The sequence below is a fragment of the Lynx rufus genome, unplaced genomic scaffold (genome assembly GCF_022079265.1).
Source record: "Lynx rufus isolate CCGP_SWC_20201006 ecotype Redwood Valley unplaced genomic scaffold, mLynRuf1.p SCAF_4, whole genome shotgun sequence".
In the NCBI taxonomy this organism is placed as follows: domain Eukaryota; kingdom Metazoa; phylum Chordata; class Mammalia; order Carnivora; family Felidae; genus Lynx; species Lynx rufus.
Genome location: NW_025814856.1, coordinates 18,282,313 through 18,306,684, shown reverse-complemented (window position 1 = coordinate 18,306,684; position 24,372 = coordinate 18,282,313). Strand labels below are relative to the sequence as shown.

At 55.9% G+C, this 24,372-nt stretch overlaps 3 protein-coding genes across 13 annotated transcripts; 2 read left to right on the top strand and 1 right to left on the bottom strand.

The window, feature by feature from the left end:
• The first annotated feature begins 412 nt into the window (after nucleotides 1-412).
• Nucleotides 413-15,466, top strand: UBA7 (ubiquitin like modifier activating enzyme 7). Of its 5 annotated transcripts, none has more exons than XM_047095301.1 (24): nucleotides 413-613; nucleotides 697-865; nucleotides 968-1,102; nucleotides 1,201-1,307; nucleotides 1,644-1,734; nucleotides 1,808-1,937; nucleotides 2,141-2,238; nucleotides 2,332-2,478; nucleotides 2,910-3,092; nucleotides 3,271-3,378; nucleotides 3,536-3,616; nucleotides 3,697-3,852; nucleotides 3,945-4,110; nucleotides 4,191-4,396; nucleotides 4,495-4,559; nucleotides 4,918-5,101; nucleotides 5,175-5,249; nucleotides 5,496-5,679; nucleotides 6,147-6,229; nucleotides 6,511-6,603; nucleotides 6,696-6,887; nucleotides 8,461-8,559; nucleotides 8,637-8,737; nucleotides 15,341-15,466. In XM_047095301.1, exons 1-24 carry the CDS (start codon nucleotides 558-560, stop codon nucleotides 15,375-15,377), a joined length of 2,946 nt encoding a protein of 981 aa, XP_046951257.1. In that variant the 5' UTR covers nucleotides 413-557; the 3' UTR covers nucleotides 15,378-15,466. The 5 variants fall into 5 exon arrangements, with proteins under 5 accessions (XP_046951257.1, XP_046951256.1, XP_046951258.1 ...); XM_047095300.1 differs by lacking the exon at nucleotides 15,341-15,466 and adding an exon at nucleotides 9,230-9,451; XM_047095302.1 differs by lacking the exons at nucleotides 6,696-6,887; nucleotides 15,341-15,466 and adding an exon at nucleotides 9,230-9,451.
• On the bottom strand, nucleotides 9,620-11,387 carry INKA1 (inka box actin regulator 1). Of its 2 annotated transcripts, none has more exons than XM_047095309.1 (2): nucleotides 11,205-11,387; nucleotides 9,620-10,455 (listed from the first exon to the last, which is right to left on the bottom strand). In XM_047095309.1, the coding sequence occupies exons 1-2, from the start codon at nucleotides 11,253-11,255 to the stop codon at nucleotides 9,664-9,666; spliced, it is 843 nt and encodes a 280-aa protein (XP_046951265.1). In that variant the 5' UTR covers nucleotides 11,256-11,387; the 3' UTR covers nucleotides 9,620-9,663. The 2 variants fall into 2 exon arrangements, with proteins under 2 accessions (XP_046951265.1, XP_046951266.1); XM_047095310.1 differs by having other exon boundaries at nucleotides 11,127-11,216.
• CDHR4 (cadherin related family member 4) lies at nucleotides 15,433-22,872 on the top strand. 6 transcript variants are annotated; one of them, XM_047095305.1, is made up of 18 exons: nucleotides 15,433-15,525; nucleotides 15,650-15,812; nucleotides 15,889-15,980; nucleotides 16,495-16,605; nucleotides 17,951-18,054; nucleotides 18,249-18,385; nucleotides 18,669-18,852; nucleotides 18,951-19,104; nucleotides 19,361-19,454; nucleotides 19,759-19,962; nucleotides 20,043-20,182; nucleotides 20,404-20,554; nucleotides 20,634-20,854; nucleotides 21,085-21,227; nucleotides 21,726-21,782; nucleotides 21,884-21,974; nucleotides 22,202-22,229; nucleotides 22,663-22,872. In XM_047095305.1, exons 1-18 carry the CDS (start codon nucleotides 15,433-15,435, stop codon nucleotides 22,779-22,781), a joined length of 2,286 nt encoding a protein of 761 aa, XP_046951261.1. In that variant the 3' UTR covers nucleotides 22,782-22,872. The 6 variants fall into 6 exon arrangements, 4 of the variants coding, with proteins under 4 accessions (XP_046951261.1, XP_046951262.1, XP_046951264.1 ...); XM_047095306.1 differs by having other exon boundaries at nucleotides 22,199-22,229; nucleotides 22,726-22,872; XM_047095308.1 differs by having other exon boundaries at nucleotides 22,199-22,229.
• Nucleotides 22,873-24,372: the final 1,500 nt, after the last annotated feature.

Sequence of the window (24,372 nt, the reverse complement as noted above, 5' to 3'; positions counted from 1 at the left end):
ACAATGTAATTTCATAAGCTCCCACAGCCTCTGGGATGGGACTGGCTCTACCCTGTGTGGTGGACAAGGTGAGTCCTCAGGACACGGGGGTTCCTGCCAGCACTCTGGGCAAGAAGCCCATTCAGGCAGCCACACTGGGGGGGATGGGGCCTGAGGTTTGGGACATCTAGAGAGCCACAGGAGACCATCGCCTCCAGCCCACATGGATCCCTCCCGTGGCTTCCTTCCTCAAGAAAGATACCTGCTCTCACAGAGGCCAAATAGACCCAGGAGTTCTGTCCCACTTTGCCTGTGACTTACAGCTGCCAGAACCGTTCAGGATGGTCTGGAGGCAGGACTAGCAGGACTAAGCCGGCTCAGTCTAGTTTTACTTTCACTTTCATTTCCCCTGAAATGACGGAGGAGCCAGGAAGAAAGCTGTGACTGGTATCGTCCTTCAGTCCCGTAGACAAAGTGCCTGTGTGCACTAGCCACAGTGAGGCACTGGCCTCTGCTAGCACAGCCTCCCACGCAGCGACCGCGTCTATAAGCGCTGCAGCCTGTTGTCCAGCCGCAGGATGGCTGTCCCGGAGACCTCCAAGTTGCTGGATAAGGAGCGATACTCACGGCAGCTGTGAGGCCCGAGGCGGGGAAGGGAATGGGGTGGCTTTCTGACTCTGGTCGCCGATCGCCTACCTTCTTTTTCCCCATCCGCAGGTATGTGCTGGACTTGCCGGCCATGCAGAAGATTCAGGGAGCGAAGGTCCTGCTGTCAGGCCTTCAGGGCCTGGGGGCTGAGGTGGCCAAAAACCTGGTCCTGATGGGTGTGGGCAGCCTCACTCTGCATGATCCCCACCCTACCTGTTGGTCTGACCTGGCTGCCCAGGTGAGGGTCAGCCGGGGTGGTGGGGTGGGTGGCTATGCTTCCCAGACCAAGGACCCGAGAGAAATCTCCGTGCTCAAGCCAGACTACTGTGTCCCTCTCTAGTTTTTCCTCTCAGAGCAGGACTTGGAAAGAAGCAGGGCTGAGGCATCTCAAGAACTTGTGGCTAAGCTTAACAGAGCTGTCCACGTATGCATCCACACAGGTGACATCACCGAGGAGCTGCTGCTGGACTTCCAGGTACCCTCCCTGCCCCCCTCTCCGTGTGAGCCCAGTCCCTTCCTCTAGCCCTGAGCTGAGCAGCGGTTCTGGCCCTGCTGATCACGGGGTCCATCCAGGTAGTGGTGCTGACCACCTCGAAGCTGGAGGAGCAGCTGAAGTTGGGCACTTTATGCCACAAGCTCGGAGTCTGCTTTCTGGTGGCCGATACCCGGGGCCTTGTGGGGTGAGCAAGGCTCCCTGCCTGGCCTACCACATCACAGGCAGCAGCTGTTCCCAGTGCTATTCCTAGCTCCAGGCTTGCTCCAGTGCCCCTCCACCCAGCCCCAGGCCTGTCCCAGCATCCCCTTCTGGTTCTGGTCCCCAGTCCCACCCCTCTGCTTCTTCCACCCCAGCCTCCAGACCCGCTCAGTAAGTCCCTCAAACTCTAGCTTCCAAGCCTCTCCCAGTATCCCTTCCCAGTGCTGGCTCTCTGAGCTTGCCCTAGTGTCTCCCACGCTTCACCACAAGCATGGCGATTAACCATTGAGCCGTCTCAGTGACCCCTGCCACCACACCACAGGCAGTTGTTCTGTGACTTTGGTGAGGACTTCACTGTGCAGGATCCTACAGAGGCAGAACCCCTGACAGCTGCTATCCAGCACATCTCCCAGGTGGGTGTTGAAGTGTGGGTGCTCACCTGCTGACCAAGGAGGGCACCCCTGAACCAAGCCTCCTCTTCTCCAGGGCTCCCCTGGAATTCTTACTCTGAAAAAAGAGGCCCACAACTTCTGCGATGGGGATTTGGTGACTTTCTCGGGCATTAAGGGCATGGTGGAGCTCAATGGCTGTGATCCCCGGCCTATCCACGTGCACGGTAAGCCAACCCTCTCCACTTCCAGGCCCAGCACCCAAGCCCCAACTGGGGGCACACACAGCCTGGCTCTGGTCCTTGGGGGTAGGTTCTCTTCCACCTTCCTCAGCATGGAGCAAGGTCAAGGACACAGATGCAAGACAGGATAGAGTATAAAGAACTACTCCGGTTCAGAGATCATACTGACGAGGCTGGATCTCCCCTAGGGGACAGAACCTTGGAGATTGGGGACACAGCAAATTTCTCCTGTTACTTGAGTGGTGGGACTGTCACTGAGGTCAAGAGGCCCAAGACTGTGAGCCATGTGAGTGCAAGTGCATCTGAAGTAGGGGAGCTTGGGAGCCTCAAGGGGCCCACAGTCTTCTGAACCTGACCCTGAGCTAAGTACCTGCTACAGAAGCCCCTGGATGTAGCTCTGCTCCAGCCCCGTGTGGTGGCCCAGAGTTCCCAGGAAGCTCGCCGCGCCCGCTGCCTACATCAGGCCTTCCGTGCCCTGCACCAGTTCCAGCACCTCAATGGCCGCCTGCCCCGGCCCTGGGATCCTGTGAGTGGCCCCTCTGCTCTTCCTTGAGCCTCTGTCTTATTGGGGTCTCACCTGCCAGGAGGCAACAATGATTATCTCACAGACCCAAGTTATAATCCCAGAGGCATTTTCCCACTTACATATAGGAAATGATAACACTGTCTCTAGGCCAGAGAGAGGGTCCCTGAAAGTACCAGGCACAAAGGCTGGGGACCCCGCCACCTCCTAACCACTCAGTTCTAAGGTGAAATCTCTACCCGTGTTGGTGAAGCCCTCAAGGGCATTGTCTAGGCGTTCTCTGGTGGGGCTGCACAGTCTGGCAACTGGTTTGGGCCTTCACACTTAGGCTCTGCTTCCACTTCTCTGGAAATGGGGGGTGGCTGCATGAAGGGTTTGAGCAGGGAATGGAGCTCAGGCCAGGGCTGCCGTGCCCACAGAGTTCTACCCCACAGGTTGACGCAGAGATGGTGGTGGGCCTGGCCCAGTCCCTGGAACCACTGAAGGGGACAGAAGGAGAGCCGCTGGAAGAGCCTCTGGATGAGGCTCTCGTGCAGACAGTCGCCCTGAGTAGTGCTGGTGGCTTGAGCCCCATGGCAGCCATATTGGGTGCGGTGGCCGCCCAGGAAGTGCTGAAAGTGAGCACAGGCACAGGCAGGGTGGGACTGGGAAGGGTGTGGAGGTAAGTGTGGGTGCCAGAGAGTGCCCAGTACCAGACAGTGGCCTTGGAGGCTTCGCCAATCTGGTGAAGCCCAGCCAGGATCCTAGGGGCTCTGGAGCTGGCAGGAGTCCCTACACTAAAATGCTGGCCTCTAGGCAATCTCCGGGAAGTTCATGCCCCTGGACCAGTGGCTTTACTTTGATGCCCTCGATTGCCTTCCAGAAGACGGGGAGCCCCATCCCAAACCAGAGGACTGTGCTCCGGTAAGAACCTGGGGTAGGGATGCAAGCTTTCTCCAAATTCAGAACTAGGGAAGGAACAGGAAGAACGATCCAGAGATCCTGACCTGGAAAAGTTAGCGTAAGATGGAGACACAGCACAGGCCAGTGGCCATCACTGACCCCTGTCTGTGTCTTCTAGAGACATTGTCGCTATGATGGGCAAATTGCAGTGTTTGGGGCTGGTTTTCAGGAGAAGCTGAGCCGCCAGCACTACCTCCTGGTGAGCTTTGTGGTCCAGTTGGGAGATGTCTGTGGGAGGGCCAGGCCAGGCCCTCTGGCTAAGGCTGCTCCTGCTGGCAGGTGGGTGCTGGAGCTATCGGTTGTGAGTTGCTCAAAGGTTTTGCCCTAGTGGGCCTCGGGGCTGGCGCCAGCGGGGGAGTGACTGTTGCCGACATGGACCACATAGAGCGCTCCAATCTCAGCCGTCAGTTCCTCTTCAGGACCCAGGACATTGGTGTGAGTGCCGGCCCCTACCCACACCTAGCATCCTGGACGATCCTCCCACAGTGCCCCCCAACACCCCCAGCATCTTCCTGCTCTCTTTTCAGAGGCCTAAGGCAGAGGTAGCTGCAGAGGCTGCTCGCCGCCTGAACTCAGACTTGCAGGTGACCCCACTCATCTACCCACTGGATCCCACTACAGAGCACATCTATGGGAACAACTTCTTCTCCCGTGTGGACGGTGTGGCTGCTGCCCTGGACAGTTTCCAGGCCCGTAAGCACTCGCCCTTGAAACTCAGCCCCTTGGTCAAGGCAGTGCCAGCCCCACTCCTGACCCTCTGCCCCTCTTGCTAGGGCGCTATGTGGCTGCTCGCTGCACCCACTATCTGAAGCCACTGCTGGAGGCGGGGACACATGGTACCTTGGGACATGCTTCAGTGTTCATGCCACATGTGACTGAGACCTACAGAGCCCCTGCCTCAGCTATAGCTTCTGAGAATGCTACCTACCCTGTCTGCACCCTGCGGCACTTCCCCAGCACAGTCGAGCACACCGTGCAGGTAGTACGCACCCCAGAAAGGCCTAGCCCACCCAGCTCAGTCCTCAGCTGTCGACTGATTCCCCGTGTGACACCTCATGGTTCCTCTCTCCCCCACAGTGGGCCCGGGATGAGTTTGAGGGGCTCTTCCGTCTGTCTGCTGAGACCATCAACCGCCACCAACAGTAAGGCCACCAAGAGGGGTGGACGGGAGGGGCGCCTGGGTGGCTCAGTCGGTTAAGCATCCGACTCTTGGTTTTGCTCAGGTCATGATCTCATGGATCTTGAGTTGGGGCCCCTTGTTGGGCTCTGTGCTGACAGCATAGAACCCACTTGGTATCCTCTCTCTCCCTCTCTCTCTCTGCCCCTCCCGTGTACTCTCTCTCTCTCTCTCAAAATAAATAACTTAAAAAAATAAAAAAATAAAAAAATAAAAAAAGAGGGGTGGACGGGAGCCCTCTAGCACCAGAGGGCTACCCCTAGCTAGCCCCTAGCACCAGAATCTTCAGGGCTTTAGCCTCGAAACCCTTCCTCTGTCCACAGGGCACCCACTTCTCTGGCAGAACCAGATGGGCTAAAGGTGCTGACCCTGCTGCAGGAGGTGCTGGGTGTCCTAAGAGAGCGTCCACAGACCTGGCAAGACTGTGTGGTGTGGGCTCTGGGCCACTGGCAACTATGCTTCCATGATGGCATCATGCAGCTCCTGAATCGTTTCCCACCTGATAAAGTGGGTAGCTAGGGATTGGGAGGCTGAGGGCTCAGGGGAACCAGACCGAGCCCAGCAGCCTCCATTTCCTTAGGTGCTTGAGGATGGAACTCTTTTCTGGTCAGATTCCAAACAGTGTCCGCAGCCCTTGCAGTTTGATGCCAGCCAAGTAAGTGGGGTCCCTTCGGAACCCCAAGATGGGGATGTGACCCCTCAGAGCAGAAGTGGGCCCCTGTTCTTCAGAGATAAGCAGGTGCTGAGGGAGATTGCTGTGTTTGTGCACATGTGGGTGTCCACGTGTGACACAGAGGCAGACACTCAAACAGATCCACAAATGGGTGGTGACCCCTACCCCATGTACCTGTACATGTTCGCTCTACCCATGCGTCTTCCCGTGCTCTTGCTCTGACTGCAGGACACACACCTCCTCTATGTGCTGGCGGCCGCTAACTTGTATGCCCAGATGCATGGACTGCCTGGCTCACAGGACCAGACTGCACTCAGGGAACTACTGAAGTTGCTGCCACTGCCCGTCCCCCAGAACCTGGTCCCCATCTTTCCTAACGACCTGGAGCTAGCTCGGGCTTCTGCTGAGTTTGGTGAGGCTCCTGACCTCTGGCCCCCTATGCTGCCATCCAAAGGCATAGCCCTGTCCTCAGCTTATGCTGCAGAAGGAAGATGGGGCCTGGGGACCCTGCAGCCAAATCACTATCTCTCAGGCCCTCTGATTTTGCTTCTCTCAAGGCTTGGGCTCATCCTCTAGCCCCTCAGTAGGCACTCTCCCATACCCCTGCACCTCTATTCCCATGGCAGATTCTCAGCAACCCCCCCCCCCCACAAACCTAGTTATGTTCCCCAGGTGAGGACGGAGATAATTGGTACACGCATGCAGGCACACACACACACAAGTAGGGCTGGGGCTGCTTGAGAGGAGACTGCACTATCATTCAGGGGGTCTCCCTGAAAGTGGCAAGTTTAGTCTTAGGAGAGACCAAGAATAGGCACCAGGCTCCAGGGAGAACACAAAAGGTAGGGGCTAAGAACTTCTAACCCCTTCCTCTGACAGGCCCTGAGCAATTGAAGAAACTGCACAAAGTCCTGGAAGTCTGGAGTGGGAGCCCTCCCCTCGAGCCCCTGAAGTTTGAGAAGGTGGGAGTCCAAGTAGGGGTGAAGGGACAAGTTGGGGAAGATTGTTGGGGAAGTTCAAGAGCTAGGAAAGTAGCTTTGAAGTCCCTTGGCCTGAATCCTCCTCCCAGCAGGACCCCAAAAGCAGATCACCTTCCCTGAGCCTCAGCTTCCTTACCTGATAAGTGGGGAGATGTAAGCATCCATCCCACAGAATTATGGGAAGACCTGTACAGTGACACGTGGTCAGCCATGGCTAGGGACTCTGGGGCAGTGTTAACATGACTGTGACTTGGGCCTCACAGGACAATGATAGCAACTTCCATGTGGACTTTGTGGCAGCAGCAGCAAGCCTGCGAGCTCAGAACTATGGGATCCCCCCTGCCAACCACGCCCAGGTAACCCTGCCCTTTGGGGCTCAGGCCTAGAGGTAGAGGTCAAACCCTAGCCCTACACCTTGGGCCCAGACCAAATCTCTTGTCCTTGGCAGAGCAAGCGAATTGTGGGCCAGATTATTCCAGCCATTGTCACCACTACAGCAGCTGTGGCTGGCTTGGTGGGCCTGGAGCTGTATAAGGTGGTAAATGGGCCACGGCCCCTCAGTGCTTTTCGCCACAGCCACCTGCATCTGGCTGAAAACTGCTTTAGCCGCTGGGTGCCTTGCGCCCCAGCCATTCAGAAGGTGAGCCCTTGACACCCCCCCCCCCCACTCACACATACACACACACACACACACACACACACACACACACACACGAGGCCTGGGTTCTCCTTGCACCTACCAAAACAGGCTCTACTCTGGCTTTGGGTTTGTACCAGAACCCAGATTCTGGGGGAGTCCTTAAGACTCCCTCCAGCCCCCTTCCTGCTGTGAAGCCAGACTGGGACCTGTCAGACACAGGAAGCAGCCGTCAGCCACCCCCACCCCCATCCCTCCACAGCCCGGGTCTGGGGGAGCTGCAGCTTTAACTCATTAGTGGAGCCAGATATCCCTCACAGCCTCCACCAGCCCTAAGGGGGAGGTGGTAGGGAGGGAGGACTAGAGCCCTAGCCCCAAACAGAGCCTAACTTCAGCCTGCATGGCATGGGGATCCTGGCCCACACTCTCCAAGCTGAGTTAAAGGCCACTGAGCTCACCAGTTGCGGTGGGGGGGGGGGGGGGGGAGGAGGGTTGTGTGCGTCTAAGTGCACAGGGGTCTGGGCATCCCTGGCCCTGAGGTTTGTGGCCATGGAGGGAGGATGCTGGCACATCTGTGTGCCAGATGGGAGTACAGGACTCTTCTTCAATGTGGGCTTGCATGGGTGTGCATGTGAGTACACATGCAGGCATTCCCAGGCTTGTGTCCATGTGTGTTCCTTCGAGTGCAGGGCTGTGGATGCCCCTGGCTGTGTGCCCAGGCTAGGCAGTAGTTAGTTGGCATTTTCTTGGGGCACAGGAGAGGGGGTGGAGAGAATACCCTCACCAAAGGAGAGGGGAGAGGTCATGGGCCAGCACTGGGCTTTTGCTGGGGTCCCTCAGGGCACAGTACACAGAGCCCCTTTGTGAAGGGCTTCTAGCACATAAGCTGCCTTTGTCTGCGGTAGAGGGGGAGGGAGCAAGGGAGGATCCCCCCCAACTCACCTCTGGCCTCATCTCAGCTTGACCCCACTGTGCTTTCTGGAGGCGGGGGTCTGTCCTGGCTGCCTTGCCACCCTCAGCTCCAGTCACCAGAATCCCAAGATTTTTGAAATGGGGAAGGAAAGGGGACAGGAAGAGGAGGCCCTTGCAGACTGTGTCCCTGCTGGGGTCTCAGCCAGTGGGGCCCTAGTGGTCATTGTGCCCCTTGATACTCTGTACCCACATAGCCCAAGGCCCTGGCAATACAGGATGAGGGGGCAGGATGTACCCCCCAGCTTCCAGCCTTGCATTTGAGGATCAAGCTGCTTTATCGGAGACTGCAGCAGCCCTGCTCCTGTTTCCTCAGGAAGCAACGCCCCCCCCTACACACACACACATACAACCAGCCTGTGTGATGGATTGCCTGTTTCCCTGTGCGGGGGCCCCATAGCCCCATTTCCTGTGCTGGCCCCAGCATAGGCGGGGAGGGTACTGAGACTCTGGGCCCAGATCCCACCTTCCAACCCCCCGCCCCGGGGCTTCTGCTTCCTGCCTCTAGTCCAGCTCCTCCCCTAGGAAAGGGGCCATCAGCTGCTGGTAATGGGTAGGGGGAGGGTGTGTGTGAGAAGCTTCTCATTCCTCCCCCCACCACCCCCAGTGCCATCACCTGACATGGACCTGGACCTGTTGGGACCGCCTGAAGGTGCCTGCTGGGCAGCCAGAAAGGACCCTGAAGTCGTTGCTGGCCCATCTCCAGGTGAGCCCCATTCCTCCTCCTCGCCTTCAGTCTTGGCCCAGCCTGGTCTAGCTGGCACTTGACCTGACTCTCTCTAGGAACGGTATGGGCTGAGGGTGAAGATGCTGCTGCACGGCAAGGCCCTACTCTACTCAGCAGGATGGTCACCTGAAAAGCAGGCCCAGCACCTGGCCCTTAGGTGAGCCCGCACCTGGCTTTAGCCAGGACTTGTTCTGTCCCCGGAGGTTGGAGGTGGGAGACATGATGAAGTCTTTCCTCCTCCCAACCCCATTTGGGCCTCTCACACCCTCCTGAAGCTTTCTTTTGCCAAATGGAGCCGGCAAATGGGCTGGGGGTGGGGTGAGGGCTGAAAGCCTGAGGAGGGGCCTCCAAGCTGCCTGCTTGGCCGGCCCCATTAGCTCCTCCACACCCCCCATTAGCTCCTCCACACCCTGTTAAGCCCCCCTTTCATGGCCCACTCCCAGGGGACTCACAGCTTCCTGCCTCCTGCCCGCCCTGCCTGCTGCTCCTAAAATAGTTTCAGATGTTTCCTGTCTTAAGCTGCTCCTGCCCCTGGCTTGGGCTCCTTATGGCCCATCAGCACCCCCTGGTCCATGTCAGGTCACTCTGCCTACCACTGCTCACCTACCCAATCTCTCCCAACCTCTTTCCCCCCACCCCACACTACCAGGGTGACCAAACTGGTGCAGCAGGTGACAAGCCGGATGCTTGAGCCTGGGCAGCAGATGCTGGTGCTGGAGCTCAGCTGTGAGGGTGAGGAGGAGGACACTACCTTCCCACCCTTGCACTACGAGCTGTGACAAGGCAGCAGCCCTATCACCTGGCTCTATCGAGCCCTGCATCCTGAGCCCACAGTAGGCACTCAATAAATGCTTGTTGAAGGAGGGTGTAAGTGGAGAGGATGGATGGCAAAACATGGGGCAGTAATGCACAGGGTGGGTGATGTGGGCATGACAGGGACCCCTGCAGGGAAGGAAAAGGCTCTTTAGCTTCACCTGCCTGGGCTGCGCCTCAAAGGGCTGGGGCCACCTCCTAGAGCCTCAGGGGTATGGAACCAGGATAGACCAGAGAAAGGCCTTTATTGTCCCAGGCTGGAGGGCAGGGTCAGAGGTAGCTGACATCATTGCAGATGATGGGTTGACGGCTTCGGCAGCTCATGAGGGCTGCAAATCGTGAGACATCTGCAGGCAGTTCAGGTTCCGGGCGAGGTGGGCATGACAGTCGCTTTCCTGCCATAGCAGCCCTGCGTGCCCTGGCCAGCTGGCGCCGCAGCTGCTCAGAGAGCCCAAGCAGGAACTGAGGGGGCCGAGCACGGGCACGGGGACCACCACTATCATCCCCCTCACCTGCTGCCTCTGGTAGCTCCATCCAGTTGTGCACCAAGTCAGCAAAGCAGTTGTCGCCCAGCACTAGGGGCTGGCGACTGCGACCTCTGTTCAGCAGGGCTGCAGTCCAGTCTTCAGCTTCCAAGCCCCGCCAGTGCTCCAGGCAAGCGTCTGGTGTAGACTTGGGCCGTGGTCGACGGGCAGGTGGTGCACCGGCCACAGGGGCCCTGCTAGGCAGGGGAATGCCACTGGCCGAGAGGCGCTGTCTATGGGGGGGCCATGCTGGGGGTGTTGGGTGCTGGAGTACAGGCAGCTCATCCTCTCTCCATGTGCTGCCCGACACCTCAGAGAAGCCAGAGTCCCAGTCCAGGACATGCTCCCTTGGGCTCCCCAAGGCAATACCCTTGTCTCCTGTCACCATACCTTCTTCCTCTTCCACACAGCCGACTGAGTCCTCTTCCAAGGCATCTGAGGCCCTGAGTCCATGGCTAAGCCAAACACCTGGGCCAGGTTTGGGGGATGGTGGAAGGGGGCCAGACATGGGGGGTGAGCCAGTGTCCCGGCCACACAGCTGTGGAAGAAGAGAGGGCCCAAGTTGGAAGGGTAGTGCTTGTCACCCCTGCCTACCTAGCCAAACTATTCCCAAAGCAGAAGGCCCAGGAGGACTGGATAGGCCTGCAGGCCTGGGCAGCAAGGCCTCTAGTGGGCACAGGGCCGGCATGGGGGCGCTGGCACACGTAGCTCGTGTGACTCGCGTCAGCCGACCTGGTGGCAGTCCGGCAGGCTGCAGCACGCAGAGCTGGGCAAGTCGGTACCCGCCACCAGGGAGGGAGGCAGGGTTGTGGGCCCGCCTGCATCGGGAAGTAAGTCCTGTTCAGGGCTGGGGGTGGGGGAGCATCCCCTGTTTCCTGAGGGATTCAGCTCCCCAAAGCTCACAGCGTCTTTCAGAGAAAGAGCACTTGCCAGGTGGGGGGGTAGAAGAAGTACAGGTCAGCCTGGGGTAGAAGGCATCCATAGCAGCTCTAGCACCTCTTTAGTCCCTCGCAGCCCCCTGCTCAGCCCCAAAATAAATTTCTCCCCGCCACGTCCCTCCGCCGCCCCAGCAGCTTGGCCAGCTGGGCGGCTGTTACTTGATGCCCAGGGCAGCCCCCAACAGTCCGAAACCCGATGCGGGCCATCTGGGCCATCTGCGCCTCCCCGCCCCCATCCCGCCTTGGATGGGCACTCGGGACGGCCCCCTACCCGTGTGTCGTTCGGGCCGGACGGCAGCTGGGCACCCCACACGCGTCCTCACAAGCCACACCCGCTCCCAAGTCTCACCAGTTCCCAGCGGAGCTGGCTCAGGAAGCTGTCAAGCCGAGCGCTATGCATGCCCGTGCCGGAGCCCCCGCCAGGCCTGCCAGTTCCTCTTCGAACTCCAGTGGGACCGGCGCGGAACGGGCCCAGCGGGCCGGCCAGCGGCACCCTGGCCCTCTGACTGGCGCCGCGGCTCCTCGCTCTCCGTAGCTCCCGCCGCCGCCACCGCCCCAACATCTGGCAGCCGCGCCCCGCCCCTGGTGCTGCAGCCAATGGGGCCGGGGAGGGACTGAAGTGGTCCCGCCCCTCGGGCACTGATGGGTGGATGTGCCTGACGCCCACTCCCCACTCCCCGCGAGCTCTGGGGGCGAGGGGCTGGATTGTGTCTCGAAGCCGGGCGGGTCTGGCCTGGGACTTCCCCGACCACCCTGGGCGGTTCAGCTCACTCCAGGTTCGCTGCTTCACCTAGGACAAGTCACTTCCCCGCAGTAGCCTCAGCTTCCCCGTTTTTCCCGGGATAGAACTGCAGTCCCTCCCGCAGGGGGCCTCAAGAGCTCGCGGATCCGGTGGCTACGCCCACGTGAGGACAGAGCGCCCCCAGCCGTCGATCTAGCAGTGTTGTGGCCCATTCCGGGCGCGACCTACTGTATTCGGTCCTGAAACCGGCCTCGACAGACCCTGGAAGTGATGGGAGGGTCCGGCCCCAATAAGGACTCCAGGAGCTCTGGACCTTGCGGCCGCACAGAGAAGGGGCTTCAGCCAAAGCCCAGCCCGCACCCTCTCGGTCCTGCATCTGGGCCAAGCAAGGCGGGACCGCCCTCTAGTGGGGAGGGCTCGGTTAGCCGCGATTCCTGCCGCAACATCCGCATTCCCTCTGCCCGCACCACTAGCCTACGGAGAGTGAGAGCAGGAGGGTTAGGGCGGCGCTCTCTGCCCAGAATGGTCCGAGTCCGTTCCTGGAGACCACTCCAGGATCCAAGGCTAGGTTCGAGGATACAGTCTAACTTGAGACAAGACTAATCAGTAGACAGAAAAATACCGGAAATGGGGGGCAGACGGGCTTGTTTGGGAGAGGGGACTCAGAGGAGGCAGCATTCTGTATGTGATCTGAGTGAGCCATCATGGGAGATAAAGAAGAGGGGTATTCTAGGGGAACCTGGGTGGCTCAGTCGGCTGAGGGTCTGACTCTTGACTTTGATTCAGGTCATGATCTCACGGTTTGGCCATGGGGCTCTGCGCTGACAGCGTACTACTGCCTGCTTGGGATTCTGTCTCCCTCTCTCTTTGCCCCTCCCCCAATTGCTCTCTATATCTCTATTAAAATAAATAAAAATACACTTAAAAAAAAGAGGGGTATTCTAGGCAGATGGATCAGCCAGTTAAAGGCCCGGACAAGAGAGGATTTCGACAGGGCTTAAGACAAAGAAGGACCAAGTGTCTAGACAGTGGTAGTTGGGGGAATGAGGAGATCAGCAAAACCAGCCTCCTAGCGGCCTTAGAAAGAAATATAGGGATTTGTTTGTGGTGCGATGGGGGAGCACTGGGACTTTTGAGCAGGGAATGGCCTGGGCTGGCTCCTGTTTAAATAATCCCATCTGCTTTAGGAGAACCACTCTGTAATCAGAGTGGAGGCTCCTGCCCTCATCCACCAAGAGAAGGGAGGGCCTGGGTCTGCGTGGGGCTGGGGCACAGAAGGGGGTGAATTTGGGGTATGTTCTGGAGTTAATATCAAGTTTTGCTGATGTATGAATATGAGTAGGGAAAGAGGAGCATCTAGCATGACTCCTAGATTTCTGGCCTGAACAACTGGTTGGATGGAATTGCTGTGAATTGATCCAGGAAAGACTGGAGAAGAACGGGTTTGGGGAGGAAAACCAAATGATTATTTGTGGACATGTGACCCTTGAGATGCCTGTTAGACATCCTATATGAGATGCCGGGTCAGCCACTGGGTGACTCTGGAATTTGGGAGAGAAATCAGCACTGAAGCCTTAGATCTGGGAGGCAAAGTGAGTGGATGGTATTTAAGGCCATTGACTTGGAGATGGGAGAAGTGAGTATAGACAGAGGAGGGCAGCAGTCAGGACTGAGTCCTGGAACACTCCTCTGGGTGGTAATAGGAAAGCAGAACCAGCAAAGGAGCTAAGCAGGAGCAGCTGGGGAGGTGGGAGGAAACAGAGTGTGGGCACTTTAGGAGCCAAGGGAGCAAGTGTCAAATGCTACCAAGGAGATAAGATTGGAGAATGAATTGCTGAAGCTGGTAGTATGCAGGTCTCTGAGGACTCCAACAGGGCAGTTTCATGAAGGGAGAGACGAACTTGATGATAGTGGGCAGAAGCAAGTGAGAGATGAAGAATTGGAAAGAGCAAGTGTAAACAACTTTTTAAAAATTGACATATAAATTTGGGGCATCTGGGTGGCTCAGTCTGTTAAATGTCTGACTCTTGATTTTGGCCTAGGTCATGATCTCACAGGTTTATGAGTTTGAGCCCCACATCAGGCTCTGGGCTGACAGTGCGGAGCCTGCTTGGGATATTCTCTCTCTTCTCTTTCTGCCCCTCTTCTCTCTCTCTCTCAGAATAAATGAACTTTAAAAAATAAAAAAATTTAAAAATTGACATATAGCATAAATATAACAATTGGACAACTCTCAAAGGTACAGCTCAATAAATTTTAAAAAATTTTTTTACATTTATTTATTTTCGAGAGACAGAAAGAGGCAGAGCATAAGTGGGGAGGCAGAGAGAGAATGAGACATAGAATCTGAAGCAGGCTCCAGGCTCTGAGCTGTCAGCAGAGAGCCCGACGTGGGGCTCAAACTCACAAACCGTGAGATCATGACCTGAGCTGGAATCAGATGCTTAACTGACTGAGTCACCCAGGCACCCCTCAATAAATGTTTTTTAAAGTTTATTTATTTATTTTGAAAGACACAGAGACAGCACAAGTGGAGGGAGGGGCAGAGAGAGAGAGAGAGAATCCCAAGCAGGCTCCATGCTGGCAACACAGAGCCTGATGCACGGCTCAAACCCACAAAGCCATGAGATCATGACCTGAGCCTAACCAAGAGTTGGACACTTAACCGGCTAAGCCACCCAGGCGCCCCCAGCTCAATAAATGTTAAAGTCTGTAGACACTTATGCATCTGTCACCTAGATCAAGGTAGAAACTGTCCCCAGCTCCTCCAAGAGGCCACTTTGTGCCCCCTCCAGTTGATACCCCCCCCCACATAACCACTAATTTGATTTATATCACCAAGGATTCTTTTTGCTTCTTGAATGTAGACAACTTTTAAGAGATTTTGTTGATGGCTAGGCTCAGATTTTGTAGACAGATAATGTTTTAATGGTGAGGGGAAGTGGGCAACTGGGGTTTGGACTCTGTGGGGTAGCAAATCCTGAGCCCAGTTTTCCTGGGTGCTGTGCTTGTGCTGTCTCCAAGGACTGCATGACTGAGACTTACTTCCCTGAACCTCAGTTTCCCTACCTGAAGTTTGATCCTTTTCCCCTAACATTTCCTTTGGGTTGTAGTAAGAACGGGGGGATTCATCAGAAGCAGTGAAACCTGGGGTTGTCCAGACCTCTTAATGCCTGTCTGGAGTCTAGAGCTCAAGTCACCAGGGATGGGCGGAGCTAGAATCTGGGAGGCTCAGGAGTGCAGCCTGCCCAGCTGTGTTTAAGCGACTCACCTGACAACGGGGTGAGCCTGACAAACACGGCTGGTCTTCTGGAGTCTCCTCTGCTGTCTGCGTCTTGAGGCCACTATGGCACTGCTCAGGATCCTGGCGCTTCTGCTTGCTCTGACTGTCTCTGGTGAGGAGCTGGTGGGTGGGGGAACCCCAGTTCTCACGCCCACCCCCCCCATTCCACACTGGAGTGGAATTGTGACCCTTCTTGGATAAGCTACCATGGAGTGCAGGGGCTGGGGGAGAGCAAGGGAAAAGGGCAAAGATCTAACTCCCTGACCCTCATTTCTTATCATGGCTGCTTCCTCAACCAAGTGCTCACGTCTGTGAAATGAGCTGTGCCATTGTTGGATATGGGGGACAAGGAAGAGTTTTGGCTGCTTGGCCCCTAGATGTGACCAGGCCCTGAGGGAGAAGGTCAGGACTATGCTTGTGTGTGGGGGGACCTCCAGTCTGAATTGTCTCTTCCTCACAGAACTCCACTGCCTGCCCTGGTTCATAAATGTCTCTGAGAGCCAGGGACCCGGCACGATCCTTCAGTCCTTCTCCTTCAACTGCACTTCTCACATGCCCACCCTGCAGTTGGTCCATGTGCAGCCACCCACCACCTTCTTCAACCCACCCAGCCTGACCAGGTGGCAGGGGATCTATGTGGGCATGGTAGGGTCATGGGCACAGATGGGAGCCATGGGGGAACACGGGCAGTCCCTAAATTCACAAAGCCACAGGCAGTATAGGGGGGTGGAGAGCCTACAGTCCCACATGCACTGCCTACCTGCCACAGGTGACCTTAAGCAGCTCGGCCCGGCTGGATGCTCTATCGGTGAATCACTATAAACTGCAGCTGCGGTTCACATGCGGCAACCATGTGATGGAGGGACCACTCTCTGTGGATGTGCGGCGGGACCCTGGTCATAGTGCATGTGCTGGCCGATTTGCCAGCCCAGGTGAGGCCAGGGGCAGCAGGCAGGGGGTGAGCAGGCATGGCCTGAACAGAGCCTCCCTGACCTCTCCTCTGGCTAGCTGGAGAAATCATTCAGGTTCTGGAAACAGTCACACCTGGGGCCAGACTGTACACTCTGCTGCTGCCAGGCCTGGAAGTCCAGCGTGCCCAGGTGAGCCCAGCACATAGGTAGTGGGGGACAGAATGAGGGAGGCACATGGGGAGACCAAACTGGGCCCCTTCTTGTCCCAGCCCCTCTCTAGCCACCCCCCCCACCACTGCCCAGCAGAGGAACACTTTAGTGTCAGCTAAGCCTCTGCGTGATGTATGTTCTTGGAGAGAGCCGCTGTTGGCTGCCCATCCCCAAAGACCATGGCTGTTCCTATAAGGACATCTCAGGGGCTTGTGTTCTTTCATGTTCTCTGTGTGTACTGAATTCTCCCTGAAAATTGTGTTACTTTTGTAATCCCCAAAATAAATGCAGTTTAAAAAGCAAAATAATTGGTTTAAAACCAGAGAAGATTGAGGATCGGGGCCAGGGGTGGAGGTTGGGGACCCACCCTGTATCGGGGTATGGGAGGGTTTGGTGTGGACAGGTACTTGCTAGGTTGCTGGGGGATTTTGGCAGGGATGCTGTGGGGCACTGGGGGCTGAGGCTGGGGCTTCTAGCATCTCTGTCCTGTCAGATAAATATCATCAGTGCCCAGGACCCTCCATACTTTCCTGGACCTTTCTCCATCAATGGTCAAGGTTGGCTGCTGGTGCCATCCCAGGGCCTCAAAGGCCAGGCTGAAAAGGTGAGCATGACTTGGGACCTGGGGATACCCATGGATGGGGCGCACAATGGACAGAGCCACCACTTCCTGGAGGTTTGTTTGTTCTTGGCCTCCTAGATTTTGCTGCCTCGTGTTCAGACATAGCCACCTGTACATGCTGCCACATGATGGCTATTCTCCCACATTTGCCTGGTTCTGTGATGGGTTCTGGAGTTCCAGAAAGAAAAGGGAGCCCCTCATGCCTCTAATAGAATTGAGAATGTTCAAAACATTCACACAGGAAGAGAAAGTTCTGGGTAAAGTGGCTAGTACAGTCTGGAGAAGGCTAGAGAAATTCCTTCGTTGTTATTATTTTTTTAAACATTACAAGTTTTGTCGGGGTGCCTGGGTGGCTCAGTCGGTTGAGCGTCCGACTTCAGCTCAGGTCATGAGCTTGTGAGTTCGGGCCCCGCGTTGGGCTCTGTGCTGACAGCTCGGAGCCTGGAGCCTGCTTCGGATTCTGTGTGTGTCTCTCTCTCTGCCCCTAACCCACTCGCATTCTGTCTCTGTCTCTCTCAAAAATAAATAAACATTAAAAAAATTAAACATTAAAAGTTTTGTTTTTGTTTTTTGCTTTTGAAGTTTATTTATTTATTTTGAGAAAGAGTGTGAGCAGGGGCGGGGCAGAGGGAGAGGGAGCAAGAAAGAATCCCAAGAAGGCTCTGCACTGTCAGAGCAGAGCCAGATGCGGGGCTTGAACTCACGAACCAACCCGTGAGATCATGACCTGAGCTGAAATCAAGAGTCAGATGCCTAACCAACTGATCCACCCAGGAGTCCTGAGAAATTCTTTCTTTAAAATTTCCATGCCTTTTTTAAAAAAAAGTTTATTTATTTGTTTTGAGAGAAAAAGTGCAAGTGGGAAAGGAGAAGAGAGAGAGGGAGAGAGAGAATCCCAAGCAGGCTCTGCACTGTCAGCACAGAGCCCTATGCAGGGCTCAAACTCATGAGTTGTGAGATCATAACCTGAGCCAAAATCAAGAGTCCAATGCTTAATCTAGTGAGCCACCCAGGTGTCCTGAGAAGTTCCTTCTTTAAAATTCCATGTTTTAGTGACTGGCTCTTAGTAACTCTAAATGATGTTTCATTGTGAATAACTCAGATATCACACTTCTTTGAGCTGTTTGCATCCTAAAGGAAATATTTATGGCCCCAAGAATGGGACTTAAAGGAGTGCCTGTAAGCATAGAGATCATGGGGTGGGAGTGGGGGCTCCTTGTGGAGGGCCCCAGGTGGGGGGGGCAGTTGCTATTTGAAGGGACGACTGGGCATAGACATACAGGTATACACACACTGTAGTTCCCTTACTGTTCTGTGTGCACTGCAGGTCTTCCAGCTTCAGATTTTGGTGACTTTTGGACAAAATCGAAGCTGCCTTGGGATGCTCAAGGTGAAAGTTTTGCCTGTTCCCTCCAGCCTGATCTCTTTCCTGTAAGGCTCCCCTACCCTGAGTACAGTGAAGGAGACATGGCCTAGCCCCAGGGAATTGGGAGTGAGGTTAAGGGGTGGGGTTGCTGGGGTGTCCCCAGCTAGCTCGGGTATGAGGGAAGCCCCGGGGGAGGGGCATGCCGGCAGGGCCAGGGGTGGCGGGAGAGGGCATAGCTAGTTTCCCCCTTTTGGTCCAGGAAGCAAGCCTCGAATATCACCATCCTGGAGGACCTGCCCCCCGGGGGTAAGGTGGTTCAGGTCCGGGCCCGGGGCTTCGACGTGCGCTACGAAATCCTCTCCCCGGTGCCCTGCCCCCTCTTCTCCATCGGACGTGGTGAGGGGCATAGTGGGGAACGGTGCGGGATGCCTCCCAGGCTGGTCCACAGTGATCCGCACTACCTCCTCGCCCTGCTGAGAAACGGGGCTGAAACCCAGGCAGACACGGGCGCGGTGCCGTTTGGGGGCCGGGCTAGAATTAGAGGCGAGCCTTGGAGGAGGCAGCTGGGGTGGCCAGACTCAGCCCCCTCCCGCTGAGGGTGGATTAGGTGTGAGGGTGGGGACCAAACCGACCTGGGGGCGGGTCTAAACTCAGCATTCCCCGCCCCTACCCCGCCCAGCCGACGGTGTGATTCGCACCACCGCGCCTCTGGAGTTAGCGCAAGCCCCGGGCGCGGCGGTCACTAGACTGCGAGTGAAGGCCTACGAACGGCTCAGGCCTTGGGCCAGCGTGGAGCTCGAGCTCACGGTGAACGTGCGCTCGGTCAACCGCTGGCCTCCGCGCTGCCTCCCAGCGATGCTGGTGTGAGTATACAGGAACCTTACGTAAGCTATAGGGGTGAGAACCATGGTTCTCCTGGTCCAGACTGACTTTTGCCCTGCCGCCGGCATTCTGCTCCCAGGACTCAAATCCCCGAGACCACGCCGGTGGGCACCGTGCTGAACACCTTCACTTGTGCTGATCCAGACTCTCCCGGCTCCATCCTCGACTACCAGCTGCAGTTCCACAGCCCTCCTGGCTCAGCTAGCCTCTGCCTTCGAGACAGGGTCCTGGAGGTGCCCAGCCCCTGCCTCCTGACCCACATGCAGGGTGCTGGGGACTGTAAGGTGGAGGGGTCGGGGGGCAAAGGTCTGTGGGAGCTGAGACCATTGCCATGAGGGAGATGGTGGTGGAGCCAATCTGCACCCACAGAGCTGGAAAGCAGAGGCTCAGGGTTGACCATGTGTGGTTGCCCTGACCTGAGGTGGCCCAGTGTGGCTCTAGACTTTTCCAGGCCTTGACTCAGCCTCACTCTGTGGCCCCTCTGGCCAGGTGAATGCCACACTGGACTGTGATGCTCGTGGGGCCTGCTTTCAGCATGCAGCCTCCATCCTGGTGCTTGATGGTGGTCAGCCCCTGATGACCAGTGAGTAACCATACCCAGGCCTGGACATCCAGGGCAGGGCTGTTCTGTACCTCTCTCCCCATCCTTAAGATAGGGTCACCTCTCCTCCCACAGAAATCAATAGGGCACAGTTGTCTCCCTAGGGTGGGACATATGTCTCCTCTCCTAGACACCTCCCCACCCAGGGAGGAATGGCTATTGTTCGTCCTCCTTCCAGACCCTCTCCCTCCTTAAACCCCCAGGGCAGGGCCATGTCTCCCCCCTTAGACCCTAGAGAATGGCTGGGCACCCCATGCCAGCTCCTTGACTGTCAAATGGCCTCCAGCTGAGGTGCCAGTACTGGTGATGGTGACTCCTGTGAACGAGTTCTCCCCAGCCTGTGTCCCACACAAGTTCCGGATCCGGGAAGATGCAGGGCCCCACACTCTGCTGGGCTCTGTGGTGGGCATGGACAAGGATTACCCACACAACAACATTGAGTACTACATCTCTGGCGGGCCTACCATCTTTTCTGTGGACCGTCTCAGTGGTACTCCCACCCCAGGGCTGGGATGGAGGGTTGGAACCAGAGTTGACTCTGCAGGCTGAGGCTGTGGGCATCTCTTTTAGGGGAGGTTCATCTCCTGGGATCTTTGGACTATGAGCTGCAGACATTATACAGGCTCAATGTCCTGCTGATTGACCATGGCCAAGACCAGGACCCCACTCACCACCGCTCTGGTTCCTGTACAATTACCATTGAGGTTGAGGTAATTGAGCCCCAAGGCCTTGGGAAAAATTGGAAAGTGTTCACATCTTCCTCTAGCATTCTGCTTTTCCACCCTGTGCCTAAGTTTCCTCCGTTAGTTGGTTGAAGAGGGATGGTGCCTCATTATGGAAACCTTTGGAGCCTGTTGCCTGACACCTAGGCTCTGGAGGAGACTGAGGGGCTGGCCTGAGGATTTGGGGTGACCTGGCTATATTCCTGCAGGATGTGAACGATCATGCCCCCGAGTGTCAGCCTCCATTTCAGGAACTCACCATCTACGCTCTCCTGGGCCATAGTGTGGAGGTGACCAAGGTGTCATGTTGGGTTCCTCAGGAGCCACAGCGTCTGGCCTTCTCCTACAGCATTGTGGGAGGTGAGGATCATGGGGGCCACCAGGCTGTTGGGGAAGGAGCAGGCCAAGGCCAACAACGGTCCCCTTGTTCTGCTTTCAGGGAATAGTCAGAGCCGATTCAGCCTGCAAGGACCCACCCTGGTGTACAACAACATCTTGTTGGGGCCTCTCTGGCCAGAGCAGTTCTATACTTATGAGCTGTTGATCCGTGTGGCCGATGCAGGTCCCTCCATCCCCCACCTCAGTACCACAGCCACCGTCAGTGTGCATCTAATTCCCTGGAGCGCCAGCACAGTGGCCACCCGCACCCACAGATCCACAGTGAGGGGGGGGTCCTTGGGACCTTGGGGGGTAGGACGAAAGGATCTTGAAGGGCAAGGAGATCCAGTTTCCCCAAGTGGAACTATGGGGGAAGGCATTCCAGAGGGAACCGTTGAACATAAGGAGCCTGGCAATACAGAAGAGCAACTCTGGGGTGTGGGGTAGCCCAACCCTTGGAGTGATTTGAAGGCTGGATGATCATTTTGCCAGGGCTGTGGCCCCTATTTCAGGTGCCTTCAGTGATGACACCCCTGCTTGTGACCGACACAGAGGCTTTCTGGCAGCCGGAGCCCTGGTTTGTGGTGGTGCTGACAGTGACCAGCGCCCTCTTTGTCTTGGCTCTGGGCTGGCTCCTCCTCAGGCTCTTCCAGGGGTAGGGTTCTTATTCCTGGGCTCTTGCCCCAGCCCATTAATGGACCTCATCTGTGATAGGTGCTTTCACCAAGATTTGGTGACAATGCCCAAGTTGATGAGCAGGCAAACTGCTATTAATGGGGGCTGCTCTCCCTCCAGAGGTCATCAGGTTAGAGGCAGAGAGGCACTAGGGGGAAATTGTCTCCATCGTTGGCACAGCTTGGTCTTGGAATGGAGTGGGTGTGGATGAGACCCAGTGCTCGACACTCAGAGTCTATCATGCACTGGGCATTTGCCCCTATTCCTGACCCCTATCCTCCACTTGACACTTGTTTTGCCCCTAAGGGTGAGTTTTTTATGGGCGCAGGACTGACCCAGGGGGAGGTGGGGTAACAGTGTAGGCATTGCATATGGACATTGGCTATCTCCAGTATACAGGGGCAGATGGATGGTGCTGGTTCCTGGAGTCAGCAGGTCTGCAGCCCTCACTGCTTGGTCCCTCCTCCTGTCATTTTAGGTTGGTCCAGATGCATCAGACACCAAGCAAACCAGCCCAGGCTTTGCTACTAAACGGGTCAGTTTCCTTTGCATACCTCTATGCCTGAGAGTCCATCTCTTAAATTCAGCCTGGGGCCAAGAGCCTTATCCTGTATTCGTGCTTTTACTTTGCCCCAGCATCCAGGGAACTGAGGAGTCCATTCAGGGGTTCATGGAGGCACCGAGAATGGAGATGTCCCAGGCACCCAGCAATGTCGACCTGAGCTTGGTATGTCAACATACCATCCTGTATAGTGGGCACTGGGCTGCTCTAGAGGACTCCTCTCCCAAGCCTGCCTCCTTCCTTGTGGCTGGCTACTTCTGTGGTAGAGCCCATGCCAGCACCATCAGAATGGAGGAGGGAGGTGGGCTCCTGACCCCTATGGGAGCAGACCTCCACCTGCTCCTGGGGGCAGGGCTCAACTCATTACCCCCTCTCATTCTTCCCATCAGCAGCACTTTGATGGCAGAGCACAGGACTCCCGTGAGTCCCCCTTTTCCCAAACTACTCTTCACCTGGGTCCACTTTCTCTCCTTACCCCATCTCAGCGTCTCCTCCTACCACCAGGCATCCACTATCTACTCTTTCCCTGAATGGGGTCTGTTCTCACCCCAATGTTTCTCAAACATCTGTTGGGCCAGAAGGTGACTCAGACCTGGTCTGGTTCCTGCCCATGGCAGAAGCGGTGGTGAGGGGAAAGGCCCACAGATATTACATTGTCATCAGTGATTTATGGCAGATTAATCTGGCACTGGGCTTAGGGAAGCTGGTGTTCAGTTTGGGGAAATCAAGGATGCTTCCTGTGCATTTAAGCTAGACCTCACAGGATTGCTGAGAAAGGAGGGAAGGGACAAGTTGGATCAAGCAGAAGGAGGGTCTCACCAAGGGTTCTGGAATGTTTTCCCCTACCTTTAAGGGAAGGAGGCTGTTCTGCTGAGTCCAGCAGTGCCCTCTCTCTCTCCTGACCATTTGAACTCAGGCACAGGCAGAGATTACCTGTTCAACACGCTCACAGGAGCCCGGCGCTGGCTCTGAAGCCAAGAAGCTGCTTCACTATTTGTGGAATTTTTTCTTCCCATGATCATGCTGCTGAGTTTTTAAATTGATTCAATAATAAACAAAATTACAAAAGAAGAGTCCCAGCCTTGAAAACCATCTGTGGGAGAGGCTCTGGGATCTGAGCTTCCTTGTTCTCACTTGGAGAGTGCCTTGCCTTCTGGGAAGGCTCTAGGGAGTAGTAAGTTTAGTTTAGTTTTTTTAATTTTTTAAATGTTTATTTATCTTGGAGAGAGAGACAGAGTGTGAGTGGGGGAGGAGCAGAGAGAGAGGGAGACACAGAATCTGAAGCAGGCTCCAGGCTCTGAGCTGTCAGCACAGAGCACAGAGCCTGATGCAGGGCTCGAACTCACAAACGGTGAGATCATGACCTGAGCTGAAGTCGGACGCTTACCGACTGAGCCACCCAGGCACCCCAAGATTAGTTTTCTTTTAAGAAGGCATTGTATGATGCTCTGACTGATCATGATTAATGCAGAGGTAAGAGGCTGTTATCCTTGTGACAGAGGCCTCCAATCAGCCTGTTCCTTCAAAGACCACCTGCTCTAGCAGACGGGGAGGGCCCAGGAACTTCCTTTTCCCACTGAAAGGAATACATTGTTGCTGTTTGAAGGCCCCAGCCAACCTCTAGGGCTCTGCCAACTGTGTGTGGTTTTCTTGGGAAGGATCTGAACTTTTGCACTGAGGTGAGGGTTGGTGCAGACTTGAGACCCTTGTGGCATGGATGGCTATGAGGGATTGATGGTAGCCCCCTTCAGATGGGATATTCCTATTTCTTCCTGATCTCTTTCTTCTGGTGTCTTGGCCCTTATCCCTCCCTATGCTGAGCTGAGCTGTTGCACTTAGCCAGGTGGCCTGCAATAACGTGCAGGAGGGCAGGTTCTGTTGGATGCAGTGCTAGCTCATTCCCCTTGCCCAGCCTCAAATCAGGTCTCAGGTTATTGCCAGCTCTCCAAGAGGACCTGCTGTCTGGGTAGAGGCTACCTTTCCTGAGGTATCCCTAAGTTCTTTCAATCTTCTCCCCCGTGTCAAGTCTGTGGCCCTGAACCCTCTCAGGGCAATGGAGGACCTCCTTTCCTGAGCCAGTTATGGTGTCCCAGTCAGGGAAAAAGCCAAGTGTCTTCTGTGGGAAAAGTATGCTTCATGGTGTTCCCCCAAAAGTGAGGGTGTTAGAGCTTGCCCAGAACAACCTGAGAGCAGGCTGTTGCTGGAAGTGTTACAGGCAGACTTTTCTGAGCACTTACCCTGCTCTAAGGGCTCATTTGTTATCTTTGTTTTACAGATGGGGCAATTAAGCCTCAAAAGTCACATAACTAGCTAGTTCTGGCACTTGATGTGGGTCCAGGCTGTGTGATTTCATTTGAGTTCCTAACCCTGAAACCAAGCCCAGGGTTAGGTGCTCTGAATGGGGGGCCAGGGATAACCATTTTCCTGGGACTCCTAGCCTCTGAGATAGATCATGACAGTACAGGGCAAAAGCTGTGTCACAGGTACTCAAAGACAAGATGCTCTAGGGGAGGAAGAGACGAGTTTCTGTTGTGTGCCAGGGCTTGTGCTGGGCACCGAACTC